The 27,185-nt window shown below is 51.3% G+C and overlaps 2 protein-coding genes across 2 annotated transcripts in view; one reads left to right on the top strand and one right to left on the bottom strand.

Moving 5' to 3' along the window:
* Positions 1-134: 134 nt before the first annotated feature.
* LOC128274053 (uncharacterized) overlaps positions 135-27,185 on the top strand; it is a 50,201-nt gene continuing 23,150 nt past the window's right edge. Inside the window, exons 1-2 of the mRNA XM_053012139.1 lie at positions 135-248; positions 22,537-22,619. Coding sequence (XP_052868099.1) covers positions 216-248; positions 22,537-22,619 — 116 coding nt within the window. The 5' untranslated portion in view covers positions 135-215. The remainder of the gene's footprint in view (positions 249-22,536; positions 22,620-27,185) is intronic.
* LOC128274174 (peroxiredoxin-2-like) lies at positions 22,758-23,447 on the bottom strand. Its single transcript, XM_053012282.1, has one exon. The coding sequence runs from the start codon at positions 23,445-23,447 to the stop codon at positions 22,758-22,760; it is 690 nt and encodes a 229-aa protein (XP_052868242.1).

Genomic DNA, 27,185 nt, shown 5'->3' with positions numbered 1-27,185 from the left:
TGGCTGTCACTTGCGTTTGCCACCGTTGCCGGGAGTGATAAAAGCGTTCCGTGCGAGATACGTCGAATATTCCGGTTACGCGGGTCGGTCGGTGAAAGAATCGAAATAGAACGGAGACGACGGTGCTTCGGGCGTGCGGAAAGTCGCGGAAGGCTGCGGAACAATTTGTGGCTAGTTCGTCGTGAATTCATCTGCGGTGGTTAATTCGGTAACCAATGGCAACGCACGCTGCGGTCGATGGAGCGCAGGTCAGTGTCATTTGTTTGTATGCTTCTCGATGTTGATGTTGTGGATGCTATTTAATAAACGAACGAAATTTTAACGCAATGTCTTAATTCCTTCAATGTCCCTTTGACCCTTTGCTTGCTACTCATTGTAGTCACCGAGTTTAATTACAAAAGGTGGTTTGCTGTTTGCTGATCCCCATCAACGCAATATCTGTTCGTTGCATATCAGATGGCCTTGAAACACGGCGATGTGCACACCGAACGTAAATGAAATGCCATTCGCTGCACTGTGACCGTTGGAATGAGCTTGGAATTTTTGTTTTGCTGGTTGTTGTATAAATGAGTAATGGAAATATTCCATTGGCTGTCGGACAATCGCACCATCGATGGCGATTAGTCACCGTGTTATCAGGAAGTAGTGGCTGGAACCAACAGAGCGAGGCAACATGTAACCCGTTTTTTTACTGCTCAATTACTCCAACGGGGCAATACTTTTAGATGCCCCATTTTTGGGGCGTATTAGCAAAGTTTAATTAATTGCGAATCATTAGAAGAAAAATGGGATCCAAATGGCGGTGGCGGTGATGGTAGCCAAGAATAACAATAAAGCCCAACAAAGTGTCGGTATCTTTGCTCATCGTCGCTTTACGGTCGCTCGTCAACCGCCGGTCAGGAAGGCTGGGGCCACTTTATGTCCAGCATCGTCTTCTCACATGCAACGCAACGGTGAGAGGTGATGCCGATTCCCGGGGAGTACAATAACTGGGACGATATACGCCGCGATTTTATTCGCACTTGTGCATGGGTAGAACTCGCGTTTGATGGCGATGTTATGACTCGCCCCTCGCCCACTTTTACGGTTCCCCCGTGATTCATGGTAATGGGCACAGTCGGATGGGAAGAGAACATTTTATAACTCTGCCCGATCGTTTGCTGAACCGTGGCCGCGCCAGTGCGCCCGGCTTAGAATGGGTTAGAATGGCGGGGAAACGGTGGCAATTTGTGTCATTTTGAGTCAGTTTATTTGCATTAAATTTAGCAAAAACTAATTTCGTAATTTAAAGTCCGTTTTCGGCATCGGCAAATGCGTCAGACTTAAAGGCAATAAAGTCCGCGTGAAGATGCTCACGTGTTGGCCGTTTTTTTTGTTAAGAACAGCCGAGGTTTAGCCTCCTTTGGTTTTTTGCCACAAAAAGAAAAAATAAATAAAACGAAGAACTCGTTTCGCGGTTCCCGCAAAAGCGGTGTCCTTCCTTGCAGCAGGGATAACTACGAGCGCACGGAGCGGAAAATAATAATTTTCTTTGTCTCCCGAAGGCGTCACACTGACTCGCGCTGACGTTAAGCCATTCCTCTTTCGACGAGCTCTGTGTGTGTGTGTGGTTTGCACGTGTCCTTTTTCCACTCAGCTAAACCTAGCATTCGGAGCGGAAAGTTGCCGTGGCGCTCGGGAAGCAGTTGGCAAATCACCCAACATACATCATACATACCCAACTGCACACCGGCATCCGTTCCGTGAGTGATGGTGCTTATCGCCAAAAACCAAACCACCAGCCAACCTCGAGTAAACCCGACATCCGTTCTCGACCCACCTCGGCGTCCCGGATGCCCCCAAGGACCCGCCGCCCGACACCGAAAAAGGGACTCCCGAAAAATATTTCATCATAACTCCCTGCATGCGAGCCCGAACCGCATGGCATCAATCCGAGTTCCCGCTGCTGATTCGCCTTCTTCTAGAGTTTCAGGTGTGTGGTACAAAGTGGCCACAGGATCACTGCGCGACGGGACGGGAGAGAATGTCAACTTACAGTGTGCTCCTTCACACACGGCACACACACGGCCACTCTTTGCGTCCACGTGGGCCACCCCTTGGTGATGCGTGTGTAAACGTAGTTGAAAAGATTATGTTTGATCACTCCAAAAAGGTACTCGTGCTAAGTCCTGCAGAGCGAGCAAAGCCGGGCCCGCCAGAGCTGGGGAGCGAGGGAACCAGGGAACCATCCGCACCACGCTAGGGAACGTGGCCCTCTGTCTTTGCAGACGTGAAAAAAGTGGAAAAGCTTTACCACGGGAGTTCTGCAGAATAGAACAAAAAAGCGGTAGCAGTTTCGCGCTTCGATGCAAGGGCAGCAGGCACAGTGCGAGAAATACGACGTGAAATTTGGTCCATAACTTAGACCCACTAGCGCGATAACCTCTTTTTGATGGCCAATATTCTGCTTTGCGAATGCGCGATGTTCTTGATGTTCGGAGTCTCAATGGTGGATTAGACATTAGATTGGATGTTTGCATAGTAGCGAAAGGCCAATTTTGGGCTTAGCACAGAGGCTGAAATGGCTTGAAAGAGTTGAAACCAACCAGCAGCACTTCTTGACTGGAATTACTTCCGAAGCTTTCTGAACTGAACGTCCGTCATCATCTGATTGATGGGAGTCTAGGAACTTCTTTGCCGCACCGTACTTTGCGCGAAGCAAAGCTCAAGCGATGCGGCGCGCACGATGGAAAATCGCAATAAAACGGCGAAAAATCGCACAAAACTGTAAGCCACGTGGCGGAGCGCTTATTTACAGAGAGAGCACAGATTGCTGGCAGAGCATACTGTCCGCGTTCCCGGGGCAACGGACGGGGTTTTATAGGATGCCACCAAATTGAAGGTGGTGAAACGATAAACTGGCGCTGCACTGGCGTTTGCGTCATAAATCCTACGGAGTGTGCCGTACCTCCCTACGAACGGTACGCGGTTGCAGGCACGCCCAGAAAGGCGATTGGGACCCGGGACCCGATTTTAATGTGAGTGCATTTGCGCCCCAACTTATCATCATTTTAGAGGCATCCGAACAAATCCGCGTAAAATTAGGAATTCAGTTGGGACGTTCTCCGTATTGAGTTATGCTTGGCAGAGTTGGAGACAGCATCGCCAGTACGTACTTCGAAGCCGCTTGCTTCGTTGTCTAAAGATGGCTGAAATAGGGTAAAATGGGTCGAATTTGAAAAGAGTTTCATCTTGACCGACGACGGAAACGAAGAAGCCGGTCGTTAATTAGTGTCATGGCCACTTTCTCCTTCAACACTTTTCACACATCATTTATCTTCGCTAGATAGCGACGCCAAATTTTAACTACCGAAAGTGACTGACCTGACCGTGACGGAACCGACCGGACCGGGGGCGCTTCACGTTCCGGGTTGGTGTTTTCGGGGAAGGTTTGTTTTAAATCGTCCCTGGAGAAGCGCTGCAATCAGTTTCCGCCGCTAATCGATTGTTTTTGACCGCGAGAAGGCAGGATAGCTGCCCGCAGGATACGAATCCCAGCCCGCGGGTCCACGGCGAGTGCACGGATTGATGGGGCTAAACCATCAATCAATTAGTGGCACAAAAGTTCTCCTCAAGTCCTGCCAAAGGCACACCAAGGGCAAGCCTAACGTGTGCCAATCCTCGGACCGTCGCCGGGCGAGCTAATGGGGATTTTGGGTTTTTGTTTCGTGCGCCTCGCGCGCCCTAAGTGGATTTTGAAGACGTTTTCTCTCTCACTCTCACTCTTTCTTTTTCTCTTTTTCCGGAGCGGTTCTGTTGCTGCTGGCCTTGCACGGAGCGAAAGCCGGCTTCAGCCATCCATCAACCGATGTGATTGAACCGAGCCCCATCGCTTCGGTATAATTTGAGCCCGTCAAAGCCGTCTTCCCCCGCGGGTGTTCGGTTGCTGCTAAGGTACTCCGGGCAACGCCAAGGGTCTTGGAGCAACGCGCACCGGCGGACTTCCCGGGAAACTGTACGCGGCAAGTGCTCGGCGCTGCACACAACGCGCTCAGTCCGTTACGCGGTCATGGACGCCGCCGTCAACGGTTTGAGGCTATATCGCAATCGTGTAATCGCAATCCTTGAATTTGCAACCCGAATCCGGTGGGCCGCGGGCTAGGCGGCCCGCGGCCGGCGGAAAGGCGAAAGTAATTTGTGCTTTTACGATACGATGTCGTAAAAGTTTTCGGCTTTGTGCTGCCGTCGGCCGTCGGCAAGACGTGTACAATGTTGCGTCTTTATTTGCCCACCGTTCCAAGAACCGGCGAACGGTTCGCGACGGTTGTTGCGTTGGGTCCTGTTGGTGGTCCTTACAGCAAAAAAGGACGGGCGATGATGTTACCGAAGAGAACGTCGCATTAACGATAACTCTGTTTGTCATTTGCACCCGCGCTACACAGTCCATCATCCGATCGTCAGCGAGCGGCGGGCGAACGCCTAAAAAAGGGACATCCGCTGTCGAGGATGTCGTGCACTTAGCCCGTAATCCCTTGCTTTCGAATCCCTTGCCCCACCCGCTGGTAATAATGGGTTTTGTGTTATTTTCGAATGGCACACAACGCTTGCCGCACGCGTGTGTCCCGTCCCGAGGGTTTCGGGTCCTTCGCTACACACTTCTCGTTTTTTCCTCGCGAGGCTCCCAGAAGGACACCCAGACACTCTACGGGGGGTGGGGAGCCTCCAAAATAATTAAGCAGTGCAGTGCTATAAAAAAGTTAATCAAACGATTGCTAATTTGTTTACCGTCCTGGGCTGGGCTGGGTCAGGGCCCTGGGTGCCGTTTAATTTATGGTTATCCTGTTGTCACTTCAAGTTGGGCTTCATTTTTATTCGGTGCGCCTTTTTTGCCGTTCGGACCACCACGGGTCTGTTTATTTGTTTTTTTTGTTCGTCGCCGTAGCCACCGCATGCCGGCGATGAAAATCCGTGAAAATTCGTGATAACAACCGCTCGGAATAATAATGTAGCCGGGCGCGCACACCGGACACACACAAGGATTCGGCGATCGTGTGTCGTGTAGAATGGTGTCGCTTGGCACACGACTAAAATGCCGCACGGCTTACGGCCCGACGCACCCTGTGGCGAAAAGGGACGAGATAATTTACTTTTTTAATTTATTCCATCAATTTCTCCGCGGTCAAGGCGGTTCCGTGGTCAAGGCGGTTCCGCGGTAGGGACTTTTCAATACCGCGGCCGGTTGAGTCCCCGGTCACCTGGCGAACACATTTGCACCTTCCTGTAACGGGCTTACCGGTGCGCCAGTCAAGGATCAAGCCGCGCTCGGTGTGGAAGTGCCGGCATAACCGTAAAGTAAATCCAATAGTAAACTTTGGCCGTCCATCAATCTTTATTCGGGGCAATCATCGTCAGCGGCCCGAGGCCGAATCTCGTTGTGTGCGCGCTCGTTGTCGTCAGCGTCTCGACATCGAACGCCGTCCGTCCTTCGGCAGCTGATTCGCCGCTTATTCGCCCCACAGAAGCTTAGAATCGGATCGTTTATGGTGTCTGGCGATTATCTCCGTTCCGTGTGTCTCCGTCAGTCGCGCTGTGGCTCACTTAACAGGTCCGATTGTACCACACGCCAGAGAATCGTTACTGTGTTCAATAAATAGCGGCTGTAACTCAGAAAAATCTTTATTCTTCGAGGTCTTTGTCATCCTTTGCCAAGTAATCCTCTATCAGCATAAAACGGCTTAAGTCTTGAGTGGTTTGAAGCCCCATTACGCCAAATGAGGTGAATGAATGCACGATGTGCGTCGAGTTATGGTTGAAATAATCAGGATAAACTGTGAGATCCCGACGAAAGGGGCCTTTTCCCAGTAATAAATGATGTTTTGAAATGGTAATCACTGATCCTTCTGATACTTCAATAAATTTATTTTGAGCTCTAATTGTCATTCAATGGTTTCGCTACACAAATTCTTGGTTTTAGTTGACGTGTTGCTCATCAAATAGAAGTCGTTCGGGACGCTTCCTGTCTTGAACTCTTTCACATACTCGAGCCTGTTCAATAAATGCTTTCGGCGGGATTCTCAAAGTTTCTTCTTTCACTTTCACAGAAAAAATCACTTTCGAATCCAACCAAAAGTATTGTGAAATTGAGGTCCGAAATATTGAAATACTGTGAAGATATTATCGAATGTTCCACTATTTTTCAAACACAGTGGTGGTCTCCAGGGGATCTTTTCTCGGACAGTAAGAGAGAGAGAGAGACAGGGCGAAACGGTATAGTGATTGGGTGGTTTTATTGGGAAAAGGCGGCGGACGAAACTCGATACCATATTCCGCTCGAAGTTCCACAAGTCCCCGGGTGTTATTGTGCTTGGCGTTGTGCGGTTCTAGAAGGCCTCCAGAACAGCAGTACCAAGCTTCTACTAGGATACCGTCGGCTTCTCGGATAGTTCGATCTTCTGTCTTTCGAAGAGACTCTTGGCCGGGCATGTGGAATGTCTGCCAGCTGTCAAAATACCCCGTCGGTTTGACGGGGTTTCAAGACGTCCGATTGTTTCGTACGGTGCCGATTGTTTTATGTGGTCCTCGAACGCACACACACACACACACAGGTTCCGGGGGCCTAGTCTTCGACTGGAGCAGGAATTTTGGCTCCGGCAGCCCATTACTCAGGCGCGTTCCATTCAAGCGCCACACATTCAGAAGATGCTTTCCATTGGCCCGGTCCCTTTCTCTCTCACTCTCGCTTTTTCTCTCTGTCACGCTGTCCTTCTATGCGTCATTTTCTTGCCCCGAGGGAAAATTGTCACCAAGTGTGCCGCACACAGACGGCCGACACACACACACACTTACCGGCACACACTGTCAAAGAAAACGATTTATTTGCGTCACCAGTGGCATTAATTTTATTTCGCGCACATACGGGATGCCGCTGAATTGCGTATACAATTCGATTAAATGGTTGCGTCCTTTGGGCCACTTGGGCCCTTCATGGAGTGTGAGCCTGGCACACATACACGTGGTCGGGTCGGGTGGGGCCTGATTTTAGGACGAGAGGTGATGAAGCGATGTGAAAGGTCGAGTGTGAATCGGGCTGTCGGAAGTGTAGCGCTCCGATCGAACCACCCTGTGTCCCGGCGCCACGTGCCGCCCCCCGCTCCCGCCAGCAGGTAGTATCGAATAGAGGAACAAAAGTGGCACAGGAGCAACAGAACAGTGCGACCCGACAGCAGCCGGCTCACCGCGAGCGCGGTGAAAGCCGCCATCGTTATGGCATGACGCAAGGAAAATTCGATTTTCCGCTTTCCAAATTGAATGCGAATGGCGCAAATCGCGCCCAGTTCCCGCGCCCGTGTGTGCGTGAATACGGTGGGGCTGCGTGTTTGCGCGCGCCTGCAACCTGCTGCTTCTGTTTTACATTCTTTTGTTTGTTTTTTTGTTGTTGCCGCTTGGCATTTTTATCGGCAAACTTCGCGAATATGTCACACGACGTGCGAAAAGCGCTGTGTCTTCGTCGGCGAGATGACACGTAAGACGGGCGGGCGGGCGGTCCACTGGTGGCGCCCTCGCGCACCATTGTAACTTTGTTGATTCAGGTACTTCAGGCCACGTGTTTGTTTGCATGCTCACGGCCCCCCGGCACGAGTGACGCAGCGACACAGCCATCGAAAATAATGGCTAACTGCTGCTCGAATGGCTGCAGTATGTTTGGCTACGGAGTGCGACAAAAGTCCGGCGTCCAACGTCGCCCGGCCCCGGGCGTGAAATGTTCTCACCCCCAGGGGGGGTCACCAGTGTTGGCACACAGTTTAATCGTTCACCAAACAGTCATTGAATATAGGACCAAACGCACGAGATTGATTCTATTTTAAAAGAGCCATTTTTGGCGCAATTGAATCGATTGGCCCGTGTAGCGCGGAATGTCTGCATCTAGGCGCAACGCTTACAGTTCCTTTTTTTCCCCGTATCGTTGTAGTTTTTGTGTCTCATTTTTTTCCGCAAGTTTCTCCGCGGCCTCCCAATGGCGCCCACCGCGGCGCAGAGTGCAAAATTTAGGAAGCTAATTCGGCGCGTGAAAGGCAAATCGGTTATGGCGAAGCTTTCTGCAGCGCAGTTTCGCAACGGCGGCGACCGCGGCTACATTATTCAATAAAGCTCTACCGGAATCTATTTCGTTTCTAGCCCATTGCAGCAGCTCCTGGCGTGCTCGTCGCTGCTAGCGTGCTCCGGCACACGCATATTCGTGATCAATAAAATATGTATATCCGAGGGCCGGGCCGAGGGTTTTTGGGGCGGGCAGCGCTTCTGCATTATGCAGATTAATGCCCGCTGCTCTCCCGCTGCTAGTGTACCTTGAGCCCGGGGCCCCATTCTTCCTTGGCGCACAATGGCCAAACGTGGCCCGTTCTTCTTCTTCTGCCGTTCGGCCGACCAACAGCGGAGCAAGTGCTATCCGTTTCGGACAAACCCGATTTCGCTTCATCGGTTCGCACGAGACACACCCCGCACGGCCGTAATCGAGCTGGGCCACCCTTCGAGGCTTCGGGCCCCGGCCCGGTACTTAATTTCGTGCGCACAGAGAGCGAACACCTCGATCCCTGGGGCTGCTTCGGATGCTCCGAAGCTGTCAGACGGAATGGAGAGTGTACGCATCGTCGACGGACGCACGGGACTGTCCATTGTTGCCGTTGCCGTGATCAATATATGCGCCATTTGCGCCAATCGCAATCGGGCCGCACTGGGGCATTGGGACATCCGGGTGGAACCGCTGCCGCAACCGAGCATAGTGCAGGGCTCGGGTGTGTATTACCTAGTTTGAAGCATGAATAGGCTAGGGCACAGGAGTCTTATCCATCCTTACAGGTCACGCACGCCACGCCAGGTTTACATTGTCCACCGTGACATCCGGACATGGTCCCGGTCGGGCCCATTTTAAGTCCCCGGACCGAGATGGCGGTAGGCAGAGATTTTTCGACATTAGAAAAGGGATTAGTGTAGGGCACTCATTTGGTCGACGACGGAAAACAAAGAGGCTCGCTCAGGGTCTGCAGTGTAATGGGCAAAATTCGAAGCCTTACAAGCTTAACATTCTGTTACAACTCGCACCGTAATCTTCTGGGGACAAAGTGGAACAAGCGCCGGGTGACTGTATAAAAACCTCGCCAAATAAAAGCGAACACATTGTGAAGACTGTGAAGACACCGAGCCCGGCCAATATGCACTCCATTTCAATCAAACATGCTCATATCAATCTTCATTTAATTTTCATTTTCATCCAGCCACCCCCACCGGGTGGGTCGTTTAACATCCCCTCCAGAACGGCCAAGTTACTGGACATGAAAAATGGGTTATAAATAAGTACATAAAAATACACTACTGCACACGCCAACGTGGCTGGCAGGGGCCATGAAAATGTAATTACCATATGCTCCACGCTGCCACCCCCACACACACGCTGGCGCACCCCACGCATTTTGTCACCGAGGCGCACTTTATTGACAAAAGTCGGACCGAGTCGCCCGCGAGAGTGCGCCCCGGTTCGTGTTTATCGCTTCCCGCACAGGGTGCATCGTATGGCGACGGTAAAATCGGATACGCCAACAAACCAAAACAAAAACAAAAAAATGTTATGATTTCATGCACTCCGGTGCATAATTAATTTGATCTATCCGCCCCCGGGCGGTGGCGGTGGCCCGTAAAGCTTAGGTGGAATCTCGCGAAATCGGTCCCCCGCCGGTTTTCGCCGGATTGGTCCGGGGGCTGCACCGAGCCATCGATGCACGGGACCATAAATAATAATAACAACGCGTGACCTATGGCTGCAATAAGCGCCATCCGGAGCGGCACACTGACTCCTGGGCTGGGCCTAGTGGCACACTGCTGCTGCTGCTGCTGCTGCTGCTGGCACACATACGAAACCGCTACCGGGACCCAGCGGGACCGGAACCAATATCGGGAATCGAGGATGTTTGGCCACAGCGCACACACAGCACACTCACTCATGCACAGTAACCTATTTTGGAATTTTAAACTTGCCGTGCCGTGCGCCATTTGCAGGTGAACCGTTTCCTGCCGTTGCCTGTACGACGGTGGTCGATAAGTAGTGAAGTGTGTTTGTTTTAAATAGTTTAGATATCACCAACCATTATTGATGTACCTTACGGATCGTGGGGCCAGTCCGGGTTACCATCGTTTTCACGGCTAAACAGCTATGGAAGGAACGAAAATGTTCTGTGGTTGGTGGGAGTGGAAGGGTTCGATCTACTATCAGTTGAATCAGTTGCATGATAACGCTCTATCACTTATTTTGGCGTGGTCTCCACAAATTACCAGAGAGATGGCTAACATTTTCAGTTAGTGATGGTGAATACTTTGTAGAAAGGTAGAGTGCTTCATTTTAATGCAATAAACGTGTCCGGGTCCCGGTTTCATTTCTGTGTAAGTTTTCCCAAACTTGCTTCAGGGGTTTTGGGAGTCGCTGCGTATCCTATCCTCTAACTCGTTGGTTTGTCATAAAGGAACTGCATTGGACTTCATTCGCAGTGACTTCGGTTCGATCTCGAACTTCTCCAATTTTCCAAACTAATACAGGTGCTTTTGATCCCTTTTATTATTTGGTTTGTTTCTTTTCAAAAGGCCAATGATAAGACACTCGGGTAGATACTCAAATAAGGAAGACACAAGCTCACCGTCCCGTGAAATTGTCTTCTTTGACGTATGCCAACTCCTCAAAAACCGTCATTTCCGATGTTCCTATAGTAGTTGACTATACCAATAACCAATGCTTCTATTAAAGCTTTGAATTAATTCATGCGTTTTTCATTCGACAATTGTGGTCTTACTACAACAACGAAACATATGGCTACTTTAATGACAGTATTGTCCGTCGTTAGCTACTACTTACTGCCATCTTCGGATAGTTCCCGGATTCGGTGTCGATAGAACTCCTCATCTTTAGAAGCGATCCAATCAGAGATTCAGTGTTTCAATGCTTTCATATGAACTGAAATGCTGTACTGTCAAATCGTTACTCATGCAACGGAACAAGTAGTAGTCCGAAGGAGCAATATCTATCGAGTATAATAAAAAAATCAAATAGATGTTTAAAGGCTCTTGCATCACTTCTGCGCTGCTTCGCTACTTATTGACCCACCTGCTGGCTTTGATTTAGGATTTGTCCGTTTGCGTGCTCCTGCGATCGTGGCGGTCGTTGGATGTGACAGTTGATGTGAATCTCCGTGCCTCCGTGCCTCCGTGCCTCGGTGCACGCCAACCCACCCTCACACGGATGGGCCACGGAGACCATTTTGTAACCATTTTCGACGCTTGAAACGTTTCTCGGGCAACTCTTCGGTGACCCGATTTGTTTTTCCCCGGTGGGACTGGGGTTTGGCCGTGCACCGGAAATGTACGTTTGAAGTTCTCTGTTCACCTCCGGAGTTCACCAGCACCGCTACCACCACCGCTACCGCCGTTGATTGCACTTTGTTACGCGCCATTGCAGCTTCACCAAGTTGCCACAATAGGCGTTTGATGTGTGCTTTGTGCCTTGACCGTGCTCGGCGTGGCGTGCACGCTTTTCAATATCGACTATCGACTCATCACGCCACACACACACACACACGCACGTGCGCGTTTGTGTGCGCTTGAATGTGTAATTCGATTCCTACTGCCACATCAACGATGCAACGATAATCGGTGGCAGCATAGAATCTAATTTGCCATCCAAAGAGAGAGAGAGCTGCCACGTATTCCGAGTGTGCTGCCATTTTCGGGAACTGGGCTGAGGTTTATTTGTCATTTTGGCGGATGTTCGATATAACTGTACTCTGAATGTCACACTTGACAATTGTTATTTATTTTGGGGCCCCGTGCTGTGTCAAAATTAATCGAGTTCGTATTTCGTTGTGTAGTTTAATCAAAATTCAACCGCCTTCTGGGATGGCAATGTCGGCTCTGACGTTATACTCCACTGAGCTCAGAGTTTTGCTCACCACACAGCAGGCGGCGTAGTTCTCGACCGGTTCGTAGTTCTTCGCGTCGACGCGATCAATCGCCATCGATTAGAGACATTCGAGTGCGATCGGTTGTGTTTTGGTTTGCGTAGTGTTGTTTGACGTAACCAAAGTAAAATCCGCGTCAAGATGTCGACCGCAGAGAATAGTCCCGTTGTTGAGGTTGAGGTGAGTTAGTATCTGCAGTATCCAGTAGCTGTAGTTATAAGAAAAGATCTTGAAATAGTGTTAATCGAATTTGAGGACAGCATTGTAGGAACAATTTGGGAATATCCTAGCAAAGTCCTTTCGGTGCCACAGCATTCGTAGAGGACTTTTCCATGATTTTATCTATCCAAATTGGTTCTCCGTTCTGATGAAGTTTTAGTTTTGGTCGACGAAACCCTTGACGTCGATATTGGCCGTGAAGTGGCCCTTTGCGTGCCATCGCGTGGATTCACTACCAATCAGCCAATTAATCATTGCCATCCGGTAGCCTGTGCAGCATATGCGCAATTGAAACACGTAGACCCGTACACAACCCTGTCGCTAAGAGCCGAGAACTCGGTCACGTGGCGCTCCAGTGCCCGTGAACTGCTCAGATATGCTCACCCCACCCCGGAAACGGCGTTAGTTGTTGGGAAAGGACCCCCTACTGGCTGGGTTTTAATGGTTGGTTGGGCGTTTTTTTTTGGGGCGCCATTTGCGATCGAATGCAACCGAACTCCGGTGCCCAGGGACTCCTGGGGACGCTTCCGGTGCTTTCGGTGAAAGGATATCATTAGGAATTGCAAATTTACAGCCGGCCGAAGGCGGAGGGATGAGCTTCTCTCAGGGCGGGCCAGGAGGGAATGCATCTCCATTGTCTGCGCCGTTCGCTGTTGGCCAGAGTTTCCGAACCACTCGCTCGGTTGCACCGCTTTGTGTCAACAACAACGCATCCCGGCGCATCGAACAGTGATCGTGTTCGGTAATAATTTGCATTGCAAATGTTTGCACCCCAATGAGGTATTGTTGTGCTTGGTTTATTTGCGTCTTTTTTTTCTGCCGCTGCTGCTGCTCCTGCTGTTGTTGGTTGCTTGCCACACAATTAGTTGCAGGATTCGCTCCGGGGGGTGGCATGGCCCCCCCCGGAGCGTTCTCGCTGGGCGACTTAATTGAGCTGTACGGTTCATTAGGTTCTGCTGACACTGGCCGCACGGACTGTGTTTGCACGGACGGTTCGAGTCGTTAGTGCTCGATGGTTGTTGATTTTAGGAACTTCCGGAATGAGTCTTTCACAATTTTTACCACCCCACCGGTGCACCGACCACTAGGCCGATAGATTGCTTCCGGAGATGTTGCGCAAAAGTTGTTGGAAGGAATTTTATTAAATATTCACACATTAGCACAGGTCGGTGGGCGCGTCCTGTACACGCTGAGGGCGCCGAGTGTTGTGTAAACGGTTGTCTAACGATTCGGAATGAATTTCTCTCGACGTGCGGCAATTGCTTTCAAGTTTCATTTGGTCGTTTTTTTTTGTTGTTGGTTCTGTGTATGTGGTGAAGTTGTTCTGCTGTGCACCATCTTGCAGCCATCAGAAGCCGGGCTATGCTTTTTCGGGGGCCTGGCTTCTGCCTCGGCAACGACGATGCCGGGGAATGGCAATCAGCGGGAGGGCTGTGGCCTGGCAGGAAGGTGGCCTTCGGGTGGTCTTAACGGGCAATAATCATCACATTCATCAGCGCCCTCGGCTCGGCACCAGGGCACCAGGCTCCTGTGTGGCAATAAGTTTGTTTCGTTGGGGGGGAAAAAAGCATGTAAATATATTTCCGTCGGTACAGTTGCCACTCTGGGCTGGGCCGGGACGGAATTGAATAGCACAATGTGTGCGGTGCTCGAATCGGGTGCCTGGGTTGCCGTGGAAAACCCCTGGAATGCCCGAAAACTTTTCCGAAAACCTTTGGCGAAGCCATCCGTGTTTCGTTACCGAAAGTGACGTTCTGCTGGCATGGCTGGCCAGCCACTATTGTTTTGCACCACCCATCAACGAGGCAACAACGACAGGCAACATTACTGGAGGAGCCTCGTGAAAAAGTAGTCACCATCCGAGAGCCATCAGAGCAACGAAGTTGGGGTGTTGGAGCGGACGAGCCGTCACGAGCACGAAAAGGGACATTGTTTAGCTTCTGATGACGACGATGTGGGCCCTCACGACGGCACACATGCACACGCTTTTGGGTTTAGCTTTCGCCCGAGCCGACTGCAATCAAACCTGAGTCAACAGAAGGGAGGCGGACAAGGCGCGGGGCGACGGCACCCGGCTCACCGGAAGAAGGCCACCGTTTATTTCTTTTCCAGCGCGACCGGGGCTCTCTCGGGTCCTCGCACACACGCGAGCGCGTGCTGGCCGCACTCGAGTTGCTTGATAAATATTTGCTCACATATTTGCTGACAGTTTTCGCAGCACTTTCGGAGTTTGCGTTCGTTATTGTAATTCCGCTTCCTGCCGGGCGCTGGAACCCTGGAGGGCCTCGAGCAGCGCCAGTGCGCCTTCCATTGTCCTTGCCTTATGCTGCACCGTCGTCGCAGTTGACGTAAGGACCGAAGCGATGCAACCGTTTAGCAGTTAGAATGGTCCGTCCCTTCGGTGTGCCGGCGAGTAATTGCCGGCCTGCGGGTGCTCGAATCCGGAGGCAGCAACACGCCGTCCTCGACATGCACGGCTCCCGGCGGGCGCATTGCAAAACGCCACACGATCAGCGGGCGCCTTTGATTCCCAATTTTTTTACTTGTTGTTTTCCGCGCCGAGGTTTGTGGCTTGGCCCCGCTTTGCTTATGCGTGTCGACGCAACATTAGATGTGCGGCGAGTGTGATTTTTGTGGCCGTTGCTGAGGTCCCTCCCGAAGGTGTGCGCTTTCTGCGAGCCACTCGTGGCAGGTGACTTAATTTGTGTTTAATGTGCGACGAGTGGCGCCAATCGACACGTCGCCTCGTCGAAAGTGTTGGAAATCACCAGCGTGCTGCAGCAGCACCGGCAACGGCGGTGTGCAACGTTCGGGCCATTTACTACACACCCCGGGGAAGGGTGTTCATGGAGTGTTGTTGAGTCACAGCTCAAGCCGTGACTGTTGACGTGAGCCGCACAATTATCATTCCTTGCTGCGAGGACACGGGCCAATGAAGAAAATTACGACGATAATTAGAGGACGATGATGCACCTTGTCGGCAATGTTGGGGACTCTTGTTGGGGAAATATAAAACAAAATCGAGCAGATTCGAGCAATGTAGTGGATAAGTTGAATGGTGTACCTTTCGTTGCCAAACACAGGACTTCGAAAGACTCGTTAGGTTCGATGTTTCATGTTTTATTCAATAACCGTTGCGTGTGATGGGGTTTTGTTGGGGAATTTTAGACAAATCGGAAAGGTTGATTGATAAGACTTTATGGGCGAGCTAATACGGTCGTTGATTAGAAAAGAAATTTTTTATAGCTTTTATTATTTACAAAACAAACCTAACGTGCATTAAAAACCTAACATTCGGTACCGTGTTAGTCGGAAGAGACGAACTTCGATATTTACCAAAGTTAACATTAATGTACATTATTGTTCCAATGTTTCTTGGGATTTTGTTTTGCAGCATAATGGTTCTTTTTCATATTCCATTTTGCTCGCATAACTTCCGTAAGCAATACAATTGTATTAGTGTTCCATGTATTAGCGCTTCATACGGTTCCCTCCATTCTAACCTAATAATAATTAAAAACAAATAACAATTTTTTGCTGTTAAAATGTCTGCAACAAAACAGCAAGGAAGCTGCGGTTTAGTTAATTTTCGTTATTTTCATGTTCCGTTTTTTAACAAAACGAGGGGCACCAAAAGTGTAACTTTATAAACGTAAGCCGAAAGTTGATGTAATTGCAAACGAAAGAGTTTTCCCAGTGGACCCAATGTTAACAAAACAAACATTTGACAAACTAAAAATTTAAAGGGATAAAATTAAAAGTAAACAATGAAAAAAGAAACAGATTGAAAGTCTTGCTTCGCACACGGCACTCAACAGTGTCTCAAGGGATCAACGGGAAAGAATTCAGTTTTCCCCCTGGCTTGCCGTTACAATGAAAATGTCAAAAACCTGCGACCCTGGGGCTTGGCAGCATTCACATTACGGGGCGACTTTTTCATTTCAATTTATGTGCAACTTCCATACGCCGGCACGGAAACATTGAATTATGAAAAACGGCTCAAATCGTCCCGTAACAGTACTGTCCGGCGCCGGACACCGGCTTGCCAGCGTCCATTCCGTCCAGCTTTATGCTAATTAATCTGCCACTTGTTTAACCGCACTTCACGTGTCAACTTTTCGGAAAATGCCAATATCTTCTCGCCCGCTCGCTCCCGGCGCCGCTCACCCGGGTGTGGTAATGAGGTCAAATGCGTCAGAAAACCTCAGCATAAAAGTGGCTGCAAACCACAATCGGTGGCCCACTGCCCCCACCGCCCCGCTCGTGATCGTCTTGCGCGGCCGCAGGCGAGCACTGGCTGCCTGGCCGACGTCTTAATGAATTTTAATGAGTTTTTTTTGCTCCTCCTCCGGTTTTTTGTTTCTTGTTTTGCACCTTGCGGGCCCCGAGAAGGCCAGGCCAAATTTGGCACCGCACTGAGCCGTGAAACTGGTGGGCGATGGTGGGCGAAGTTGTCGAACTGTCGGGGGCTGCGCTGGTAAATGATAGTACGATAGAAGTGAGGGGCGCCGGCACGGCACGCAGACAGGACGCGGCCCTGAGTGCGGTGCGAGCGACGAGAGAAAGCGGAATTGGAAGCTGCAATCCTTGCGCCCCGTCGTAAGCTCAGACCTCATAAATTATGCATGGCGGTGGCAGTTTGGGTTCATCGTGCAAATAACTTTTCAGCTCCCAGCTTTTGCCAGCAGTGGGGGCGGGTGGACGGAGGGAGGCACCGGTTGGGCTATCGGCGGCGGAGGGTACCGAGGGAGTACCGGGACTGGTGGAACAGCAACAAATCTCAACCCTCGCCCGGGGCTTCGCACACTACCCGAGCGAACGGGATGCAAATGGCAGGTCTGAGGCCCCCGGGGAGAAAAGCGCCAGCAGCCCGGCAGTCGGAGTTCCACCCCCGTCTAGTCCGCCGCGCCGCACAGGTTCCAGAAACAAATCACGGAAGAAATATGGAACGCAATCACAATTCGTTTCGGTCCACGCTCTTCGCCAGCGCCTGCGAATGCCTGAGCCCTGAACGTACGCCACGCAACCTTCCGATTCCATTTTGATAGAAAATCCTCTCCAAAGTATCCTCGCCACCGCCAGTGCCGGAAAACCGCCACCCAAGCCACCGTTGACGTGTTGCCGACGGGTTCCGGCGAGCTTCGGAAAGTGAAATATTCGATTTAGGTCGCCCCCAAATCCGGTCGGCGGCGACGGCGGTGGCTGCTCCAGATGCTCCAAATGAGTGACGTAAGCGACCGAGCTCTGGCAAATCCTTACACAGATCCTTCTGCGCTGGCTTCCCAATTTGCCTGGCTAATTGCCGCCGCCGAAACAATCCCTACCCTGCCGATTCCGTTCGGCTTCCGCTGGGTGTGTGCGATGTATTTATAGTAGTTGACGTCGGGCAGGTTGACGACGACGACCGTGTGCGCGACTGGGCCCGCTGTCAGCCAACTCTGGTCCTGTTGCGAGGCACCCAGATTTCCCGGAATCAATGAGGATCATTAGAGGGAACGTGTCCGGGATCCGGGTCCGGGTCCGCACCGCCGTCGCCGTCTTTCATCGTGCACGGTTCAGTGATTCACACGAAGCATCCAGCGATTCGCCTTTCGAATTTATGTAATGAGTTTATTTTCATTTTGCCGTCGCGGTTGACATACGCCGTTTGTGTCAGTCGGCGGCTTGCGGTCCTGCGCGGGTCTTGTTGGTGCTTACACCGATGAACGGTACCTGTGTCCCGTTTGCGGTAGACATAGGCATCGTTTTCAATATGGCATCATTGACTGTGGCATCTTTTCGTGCCGCAATGGCAATTTACAATGAGTGCACGTGAGTTACAATTAGTGCACAGTGCACTGAGTGGCGTACTTCGTGGTTCAATCCATTGTTGGCCTAGTGGTTCCAAGTGCCCAATTAAATCCACCATAGTGCCACGTACCGGATCCTAGTTTTTGCTACAGGAGATTTGTTGGCTGGAGCGCCGGTCAATAAGTAGTCAGCACAAATATTCAAAGGTTGTTTTCTTGCTTGCAGCAGAGCTCGACTGGCTAACGGTAGACTACGAACGAGTAGTTTTAATTAAAAGACCAAATTTGTTGACTCGTTTCCATCGGTCTTCGGTTAGAAAATGAGCTACATTTTCCACAATTGTGATCCCGTGGTGTTTTACTTTATTTACGTCAAATCTATGTTTAAGTGATATACGTTGGCTTAAGCCAGCAAGATCATGTTGTGCACTGGTAAATTTTGTTAATCATTTTCGGGTAAAAGCAGCAACGTCTTTGCTGCTTTAAGTCGTGCTTCTGTTTGCTGGGGCATAAGACTCTGGTTGCTGTTTGGAACTTGCAAGGGCTTGATTTTGAGATCGTTTCCTAACAGGCAAAGAGTTCCTATTGCATCGAAGTCAGGCCTTTTTAACCATATTTTCCGGGGACTGTATGTCTCGACTTTTATTTCATAAAAAGGTAAACATGTTGCCCTTCAAAGCTCTTGTTGGTGGTTAGGTGATAGTCGCTACCAACCACATCGGCTTTGCTCGAGCTTCGGACGTTTTAAAGCTTCGTTGCTACGAGTCTTTAAAATAGTTTAAAAAATTCCACTTAATGCGTCTGATAAAACCCCGTTCAAAACCACAGCGATGAACCGATAACATTTCGTAGTAATTAACTTTCGCCAAGTAATTAAAACGTCCACAAAATAGTACACGAAAACGGGAGATTCGAGAGTGAAATAATAGTACGAACACGTTCTCCGTGTCGTGGTCCGCGCTTTACAGGTCCTATAGGTTATTTTTAACGCCCCGAAAGTTCGACTGCGCCCCAGCTGCGTGTCAAATATTTTCAATTACATCCAACAAAAAACCCTTCAATCAGGACCCGCGGTGGCGGCGTCGTCGGCGTCAGCGGTGGGCCCATCGAACTTTGGCGCAAACCCTTTCCGCGGGTTCGCGAATATTTTTAGCCCAGAACCACCTTTTAAGGCCCCATCACCTTTTTGCAGTGGCAGCCATTAGCGTCAACCAACCGACCGGTGAGTGTGGCGCTGCCACCGGCGTGTGATGGAAATTAGTTTTGGTTTTTTCTCTCTAGCGCCTTTTTTTTAACCCGCTCAAGCCCGAGCTTTCCCTGGATTCTGTGTGGTGGGTGTGTGTGGGAAAAGTCCAACACTTTAGCGGGCGGCAGCGGGTAGTGGTAGTGACGCACACAGGGTATCACCGCCGGTGTGTTCGTACGGTTCGAGGTTCTTCTTGGGGAACGATTTTGTTTTCGGCACTCGCCTTGTGCGAAACACACGTAGACACCGTTCGACACCGGGCGACGAGGGTATCGTTACATCGGAGACTTCATTACGCTGATCCAGACGCCGATCATTACACCGCTTGCCGTCCCGGGCCGGAGGTCGCTGCACATAATCCACTCACATGGGCTGAAGAAGTACCCGAGCGCCCGGGCTCTAAGTCCCCGGCAAAGAGCCGAAAGAGCTTCACGAGTCGCAGCTATATAGGAAGGCGCGCGCATTAAAGGAGTATTTAATTTTCTGAAACGATTCCGAGCCCCGGTGTGCCGGCAGTTTGGCAGGCCCGAGCCGTGCACCCCGAGAAAGCCCAATGAGAAACTTCCGGCCGGCGTCCCGTTCTCCTTGGGTCGAGCGCCGCCGTGGATTGAGAACTCGAGAACTTTGAGAAAAGAGCCGGCTGTGTCCTGAAACGGAGAGCCGCGGCAGCTGCTAGAGGCTGGCTGGAAGGCTGGCTGGCTGGCTGGAGAAAGCACTTCCGGCCAACGTTCTTGAGTCGGGATAATTCACAGAATGCGCTAATGCTAAAAGGATTACGCCGAGAAAAGCGTGGCTGCTGTCGCCGTCGTCCCCGTAAGAGTACGGTACTTCCGTTCAACCGGGCGCAGCTGCGACCTGTGGTGCCATGGCCCCGCTGTTTAGTGGGCTATGTTGGGCGATCGGCCCAGTAGCCGGGTGTGAAGGGTGTGTGAACCTTCCACTGGACTGGCCTGGCCTGGCCTGGCGGTGGTTGGTTGTGGATTTTCACACGCAATCAAAACGCAATTTACCTTGCAGCGCGTTCCGGTGTGGAAGTTCGGGCCAGTGGTGTTTGGGAGGGGGGCGAACGGATTTTCGCTGTTCGGCACTAATTTCGCTGTTTACAAGATCTCCGCTCCGGCTGCTGTAATCCGCAATTTGCCGGCGAAGCTATTGGTTAGGCGAGAATTGGGGTGTCGAATTTGGTTATGCTTTCGAACGGACCGAACATCGGGTTTTTCTGGCTGGCTGCCGAAGTCCATGCGGAGGAGCGGAGCATGCAACCTGGGGGGTGCGTCAGTCATTCGTTTGTAGTCCGAAGTTATGAGTTCGAATACTGACTTTGCCTTAGGAATATGTGGAAAAACTTGTGGTTCTATGAGTTCTTTGTGAAGACATTCAGTCAAAGAGGATCCAGTTTCAAAAGTGTGAAGTATTCTAATGTCAGTTGGCGTTTGAATTTTTGTCAACTACATCGGTTCGTTTCGCAGATCACATCGCAATTGAAGAAGGCTTTGATCGAACACACCCTAGCGGGCAAATGTGTGTGAGATGAGAAGTCACATCTCACATGAGACTACTTCGATTCCTAGCAAAAGTTACGTTGGTTTTCAGACGTTCGGATATTATATTCTCAATTATTGCGAAATCTTTTTCCAACCGTTTTTTCATGTTGAATACCTTTTCTAGCGTTTGAAGCACGATAAGCAATTGCTTCGAATGGAAAATCGAAAAAATAAATATCTATCACTTGGCCGGTACCGATTGCTTCGACCAAGATTATGAATAATTTGATTCCGTTTGCCATTTCGATTACGCCAACGCACCGGAGTGCGGAATTGAAATCGCACTTCGCACGAACCCCCCGGCCCTGAGAATCACCGACTATAGCCCGTGGGGATAGTAATTTGATTCTCCCGGTTCCGTTCGTGACGTACTTCCTGACCTACTCTAAGCACACAGCTCCCTGGCGGCGGCGACGGCGACGGCGGAACTGTCAATCTGGCAGCCGAAAATACTCGGGGAAACGCAACCTTTTCTTGTCGGAACCTCGTGTTAGCGAGAGCCAGCTAACGTCATCGAAGTCGTCGCGTTCTTCGCGTCACTCAACGCGCCCAACCCGCCGGTACACCGGCGGGTACCAAGCGTAGCAACGGCCGGGACCGCTGTTTACCCCGTTGCCATGGGACCGTTGGGTGGGCCCAGGTTTCTTCAATAAGCCCGGTTGCCACGGGCTCCCGGGGCTGCCATTTTTGCTGCTCCACCTGGATCCCCGGAGTTTCTGAGTTTTTTCGTTTGCGCCCAGAACCGATCGTTCTCCGCCAAAACAACGGTGCCCATCCGGACGGCAGGTCGTCGGAGTTGCATTTGCACCGCTTCCATCCGAGCGAACGGATCTGAGAACGGAACGTTTCCGGTGGCCGATAGCTGGTGGCTGGCGGTCTGCTCTTGTTTCGACCGTGACCCCAAGCGTGTGAGGATTCGCCGTCGTCGTCGTCGTCGTCCGGACGTCCGGCTAGTGTTGGAGTGCGTTTTGTGCGGAGTGTTAGTTCCAGTGGCTCACGGTACGCAGTGGACGCAGGGTACCCTTTTGTCCCTACGGCGGTTGTCCCTGACGGTCGGTTGGACGGTCTAACGACGGACAGACAGGAATAACAGGAATCTGTCTAGTGCTCCGGAGGTGTGCTCCAGATAGGACTCATCGCCGGATGCGTGTGCTGAACGCGTTCATCGGTGGTAATCTATTCGCAAGTGAACCAGACCTGTAACGGGAGTATTTAAGCACGTTTGCCATTCGACGTGACATTCGACGGCGAGTGGCGTGGCGTGTGAGAGAAGGCGGAAGGAGAGCTGCGTTCCATCTCGAACTTGCGTCGATTTGCGATTGTTATGGTTGTTACCTTGACTTGGCCTTGGCCACCCCACACACGTTTGTTTGTTTCCTTACGTTAATGTCCGCACTTGCCCTTAATGTCTGCCTTAAGTTCCTGCGACTGTACCGTCCGCAGAAGTAGTAGTTCTTGTTGTTGCCGATTGAGAACCATTTTCCAGTTTTTTCTCTCTTCCCACAGATTAGCCACTCTTTAGCACCCCTATTAGGACCTGTCACAACAGTATCTCTTCTTGTGTGCTTCTTAAGAAGTGTGTTTGTGTGTGTGTGTGTGCCTTTTGTTTCTAAGCCCTTTCGTGTGTCGCTTGGTCTATCTCCATTAACCATTGTTCTTCATTCTACTTCCATTCTGCTTCGGCGGTGACTGGACCAATCTCATCTCAAATCCGGTGCTAATTCCGAACGTGTGCGGTTATCCCCGAAACCGTATCCCAGCAGCCGACGGAGCTCCCAGACGAGGACTTTATGACGAATCCTTCGCTGGCCATGGACGCTTGCTTCACCGCTTTCGACAAGGATGGGTAAGTTGGCATTGGGCATTCCATTCCGAGGTAACTTGATGAGTGCCTGAAAGCTCGAAAGCAATAGAACACTGAGCGATAGCCGATATATTTGATGCAGTTTATTAATGACGAGGAGACCATCGTCACCGGGGGGGCCTATTCAGTTTGCTTCGCAAAGTATTCGCGCGCCCCGACCGGGTCCGCCTTGATGGTGGTCGCGTTCCTGTCCGGGTCCCAGTTGGCCGGGCACACTTCACCGTGCCGCTCTACGAACTGGAACGCCTTGACCAGTCGCAGCGTCTCGTCCACCGAACGTCCGACGGGCAAATCGTTGATGGTGATCTGGCGCACCATACCGCCGGAGTCGATGATGAACGAAGCGCGCAGTGAAATACCGTCCTCGAGCAGCACTCCGTAGTCGGAGGATATTTTCTTCGTCAGATCCGCTAGCAGCGGATAGTTGAGCGGCCCCAAACCGCCAGCCGTGCGCGGTGTATTGATCCAGGCAAAATGCGTGTAGTGGGAATCGACCGACACACCCACCAACTCGGTGTTGAGCGCCCGGAACTCCTCGATACGATCGCTAAACGCTACGATCTCCGTTGGGCAGACGAACGTAAAGTCCAGTGGGTAGAAGAACAGCACCAAGTATTTGACCCGGTAATCGTGGAGCGCGATGTCGCGGAAGTCATGGTTCACCACGGCCTTTCCCTGGAACGAGGGTGCCGGTTTTTGTACCTTCGCCCAGACGGCGGGCCCGGTGTGCAGTAGGCTGGGTGACGCACCCTTCACGGTGTGCCCTAGTCTGACCGCGGCCCTGGGTAAACCACGCACCAATGACGCCATTTCCCGTGTGACCGCAAACACTCTGTGCACCTTTCGCACTCACGCTGGTTACGCTTTTACTCCGGTCTCTGGTTTCGTATCTTCAATCGCGGTCCGCGGTGTGTACCAACTGACAGTTGACAGAGCAGCAACACGCCGTTCGAGCCGTAGGCTTTTCAGCTTCGGAGACAATTGTGGTGCCTTTGGCGCACCGAGAGCACACAGTATTCCTTCACATCCGCCGCAGCAATTTCCTTTCCAGCCAACACAACCGCATCGTTCATGGGTTTGCAGTGGTCTTAGAAACGGCTTGCTTCGATGCTGCTGCCTGTCTGCTACATATTCGCAGTGGATAAAAATAAATCCGTTTACGGCAATTCAATAAAATGCACTATTGCTTATCGATCCCCGAGGCCGGTGTGTTGTGGCCCCCGGGATTCGTTGGGGGTACGCGCGTGTCCTTCAGGCCACACACTAGTCGGTTTATGGTGCTCGCATGACAATGCCGCAGTATGCCCGCGTGCGTGTGAGCAGAGAGTTCTTGGCTTGGCCTTCGCTTAGCTATCATACTTGTGGCGGCTCCCGAAGGACCATAAAGTGCCGCTTGGTTGCTGGTGCCGAGATGGCACGTCCCGTTGATGTGGGCTGCAGATATTAAAAGGCAATAGAGCGGCATGCTCTTTGATTGACTGGCTTGAACCATTTTAAATGGAAGTCGATTAAAAGGGTATAAACCAGAGTCGTACAGAGTCGAGCGCCAGTTCCATTCGGTTCGGGTTTTGTTTCACCCCTTAAACTCAACTGGCTCCCTGGTTCCCGGGATGAAACGATGCGCCTAAATTTAGACAAATTTTAAAGCCCATCACTCAAAACCGTTGCTTTTATTGGACTGTGACTCCGGAGATCCGGATCCCGATTCCGATAGCGTAGCGATGCTGGCTTTCGGTGTGATTTATGGAGTCATCGCCGATGGAGCACTACGGATAACGGACCGTGTTATGGGACTTTCGATCTATCTCTCTCCCTTTTGTGTGAGGGTGGTACGCCCCTCGATTTATGTCCGATGGGCCTGCTGGTGATAAGCTGGGTGCGGCCCGTTGTGTGAAGCGGGCCCGATTCGGCACGTACTACATCATTTGCATACAATCGCGACGGAACCAAAGACCCCCGCGCGATGCGTGTTCCGATAGCGATCAGGTGTATCAGGGATTGTTCGTTCGGGTCCAGGGCGTCACGATCACCGGCACCGTCGAGGTAAAGAGGTGCGAATCATACGGTCCCCACCCGTATCCTGCTCTACGACTAGCGACATTCGGGGGCCGCTCCGGTCGGCAAAATGTATTACCTTTTGATCGGGCAATAAATTTCAAATTTTCCCACAGTTTAAACCCGCCGAGACGGCTGGCGAGAAGAGGCCACCGTCGGCGCCGTTGTCGCTGACTTCCGGGGTGGCCCCGCCCCGGAACCGTGAACCTTGAACGTGAAATCGACTTGTCGAAGTTTTGCACAAAGTTTACAGCTCTTACAATCGCCCCAGCGGTGGATGCTGTGCGGTGACGGTACCGCAAAATTTATGGCCCATTCCGGGGGCGTCGATGCAGGATGCATCCGGATGCCCACGGATGCAGACACACACACACACGGGGAATTCGCCTTCGCCCGGGGCGCAGTTATAAAAGACTTTTAACGACAAGTTTCCGGGCTTCGTCTTGGCCCGGGACTCGGGCTTGGCAAGGCATGTTCCAGGGACGACACCAGCCAGCCAAAACCGGAGCTGCCGGTGGGTCGGTACGGTCGGCAGGGAAACTTTTACGAGCTCCTTCCGCGCGTGGCACGGCCGGATCAAATAGTCGCGGCCGGAGGTCGGAGTTTTTGATTGTACATTCCGGCTCATAAAAGGTGGCCACCGCTCGACTGTCGAGCGGCGGCTGCGGCGGCAGTGCCGTTGTCTTTCGGCTGTGACACGTCCGGAAGATAAACTTTAATCTGGTTTCGGTGGCCGGTGCAGCGGCGGCGGCAGCAGCAGCAGCAGCAGCGACCGCGATGCAGCGATGCACCTAGCAGGAGCGATTGTGGCCGCGGTTAGCCACGGTGATTATATCAATTTTTATCGTTATTGTAACGAAACAATCCGCGGAAGCTCCGTTCTGCGAGCGATAAAAGACGTTGCAGCCGTAACCGGTTATGGAACTAATATCGCTGATGCTGATTTGATTGTGTTAGCCGTAACCGATTTTCATTCGTTTCAATTTGGCTGGCTCTCAAACGGTGTGTTCAATATGTTCCGTTGTGTTCAGTGTGTGTTTTAGAGTGGTGCTTTCTTCTTCTTAAAGCGAAGGACCAGAATGTCCGCATTTGTTCATCAATTATTTATCGCTTTATCAGCATCGCTTGACATATTGATGTTGCAAAAATGCAAACGTTTGAAGTGATTAAAGCGATTATGAAATAGGATAAACTTTGTCTGCTGGGTACACCAAGGAGCACCAACGTTGTCTTAGAAATCAGAGTCGTTCGAAAAAGTTGGTGAACGATGCTATGGACCTGGAATTTGGCCGGAGACGGAACCGGAACCTTTTCCCTACATGGAGTGGGAAGCTTTTTTGCAGATATGTCATGACTATGGACATAGTTTTAACATAAAGTTTGATAACTCGTTACGTAAAAAGTTACTGAAAAAAGTTACAGCTTGTACTGGACGTGGTATGTTGTTGTCTAAAGAATGAAGCAATAATATCTGCATTTTAAATTAAAATGATCTTTTCCACCTACTGGTGGCATCAGCTTAATCCATGTTCGTTTGTGACGCTGTGTGTACACGACGCTCTATTTAGTTTTTGTTTGACTAACAAGATTCATTAAATTCGCCACCGTCTAGAGAAGGTTCTCGGGAAGGTTTCTCATTTGCTGCCGCCATTATTCACCGACAACAACACGAAAAAGCACGCAACACGGAGACCCGGCATAAAAGATGCCACCGGCTGGGGCTGTGTACCTCTCTATCTCTCGAGAGAGGTGTCAACATCTAGCTTCCGGTATCGCACTCTATATTTGTCCTCTCGGGCCGGCCCCGTCCCCGTGCTGGCCCGCCCTGCGCGTCTCTATTGTTGTACCAAGCTGCCCGCGGAGGGTAGCAATACATTAGGTGCATCCTCTTCAGGACTCAGGGCGCTAGGGCGCATCTCCGGGCGCGTTTTTGCATTTGCCTCGAGTGCGGATGGCTCGATAATTTCACCTCCATTTTCTCGTCCACCATTTTGTTTTACCTTTCTTTCTTTCTTTCGTTGGTTACCAGTTTTTTTTGTGTGTCGGTGCCCCTCGGGGTCCTAATGGAAAGCCGGGCGACAAATGGGCAACAATCTACAGCCTGAAAAAAAACCTGGCCACCGCCTTTGGGCTCGAAGGTGTTGGCGCACTGCCATGAAGGAGCCCTTCGGGAGGGAACGACCGGCGGCGGCGGCAGCAGCACCCGAGTGAACGCCGTCGCCGCCGACAACAACATGCCAACAACAATGGACGGAACAACGAGCGACACTCGATTTGCCGTCACAATTTGCTTCCCTCGCCATGATTTGGAGAAAGTTGTGGACGGACCAGGACCGAAAAAAAAACATCGCTGGATCGTTGCACCGACACCGACGGTGCTCGGGTTTTTAGCGTGTGCTGGCCCCGGAAGTGGCTAGATTTGGCAGCCCGGTGTAGGGCCACCTCCCCGAGGGGGGGCTAAAAGAGTGACACTGACAGGCAGGGCGTTTCGGA

The sequence above is a fragment of the Anopheles cruzii genome, chromosome 3 (genome assembly GCF_943734635.1).
Source record: "Anopheles cruzii chromosome 3, idAnoCruzAS_RS32_06, whole genome shotgun sequence".
Taxonomy (NCBI): domain Eukaryota; kingdom Metazoa; phylum Arthropoda; class Insecta; order Diptera; family Culicidae; genus Anopheles; species Anopheles cruzii.
Note: the sequence above shows the minus strand (reverse complement) of the source record. Positions and strands in the feature narration are given on the sequence as shown.

What these genes read in the sequence shown, in the direction of transcription:
- LOC128274174 (XM_053012282.1), bottom strand. Translation starts at nt 23,447, where the DNA reads ATGGCGTCATTGGTGCGTGGTTTACCCAGGGCCGCGGTCAGACTAGGG.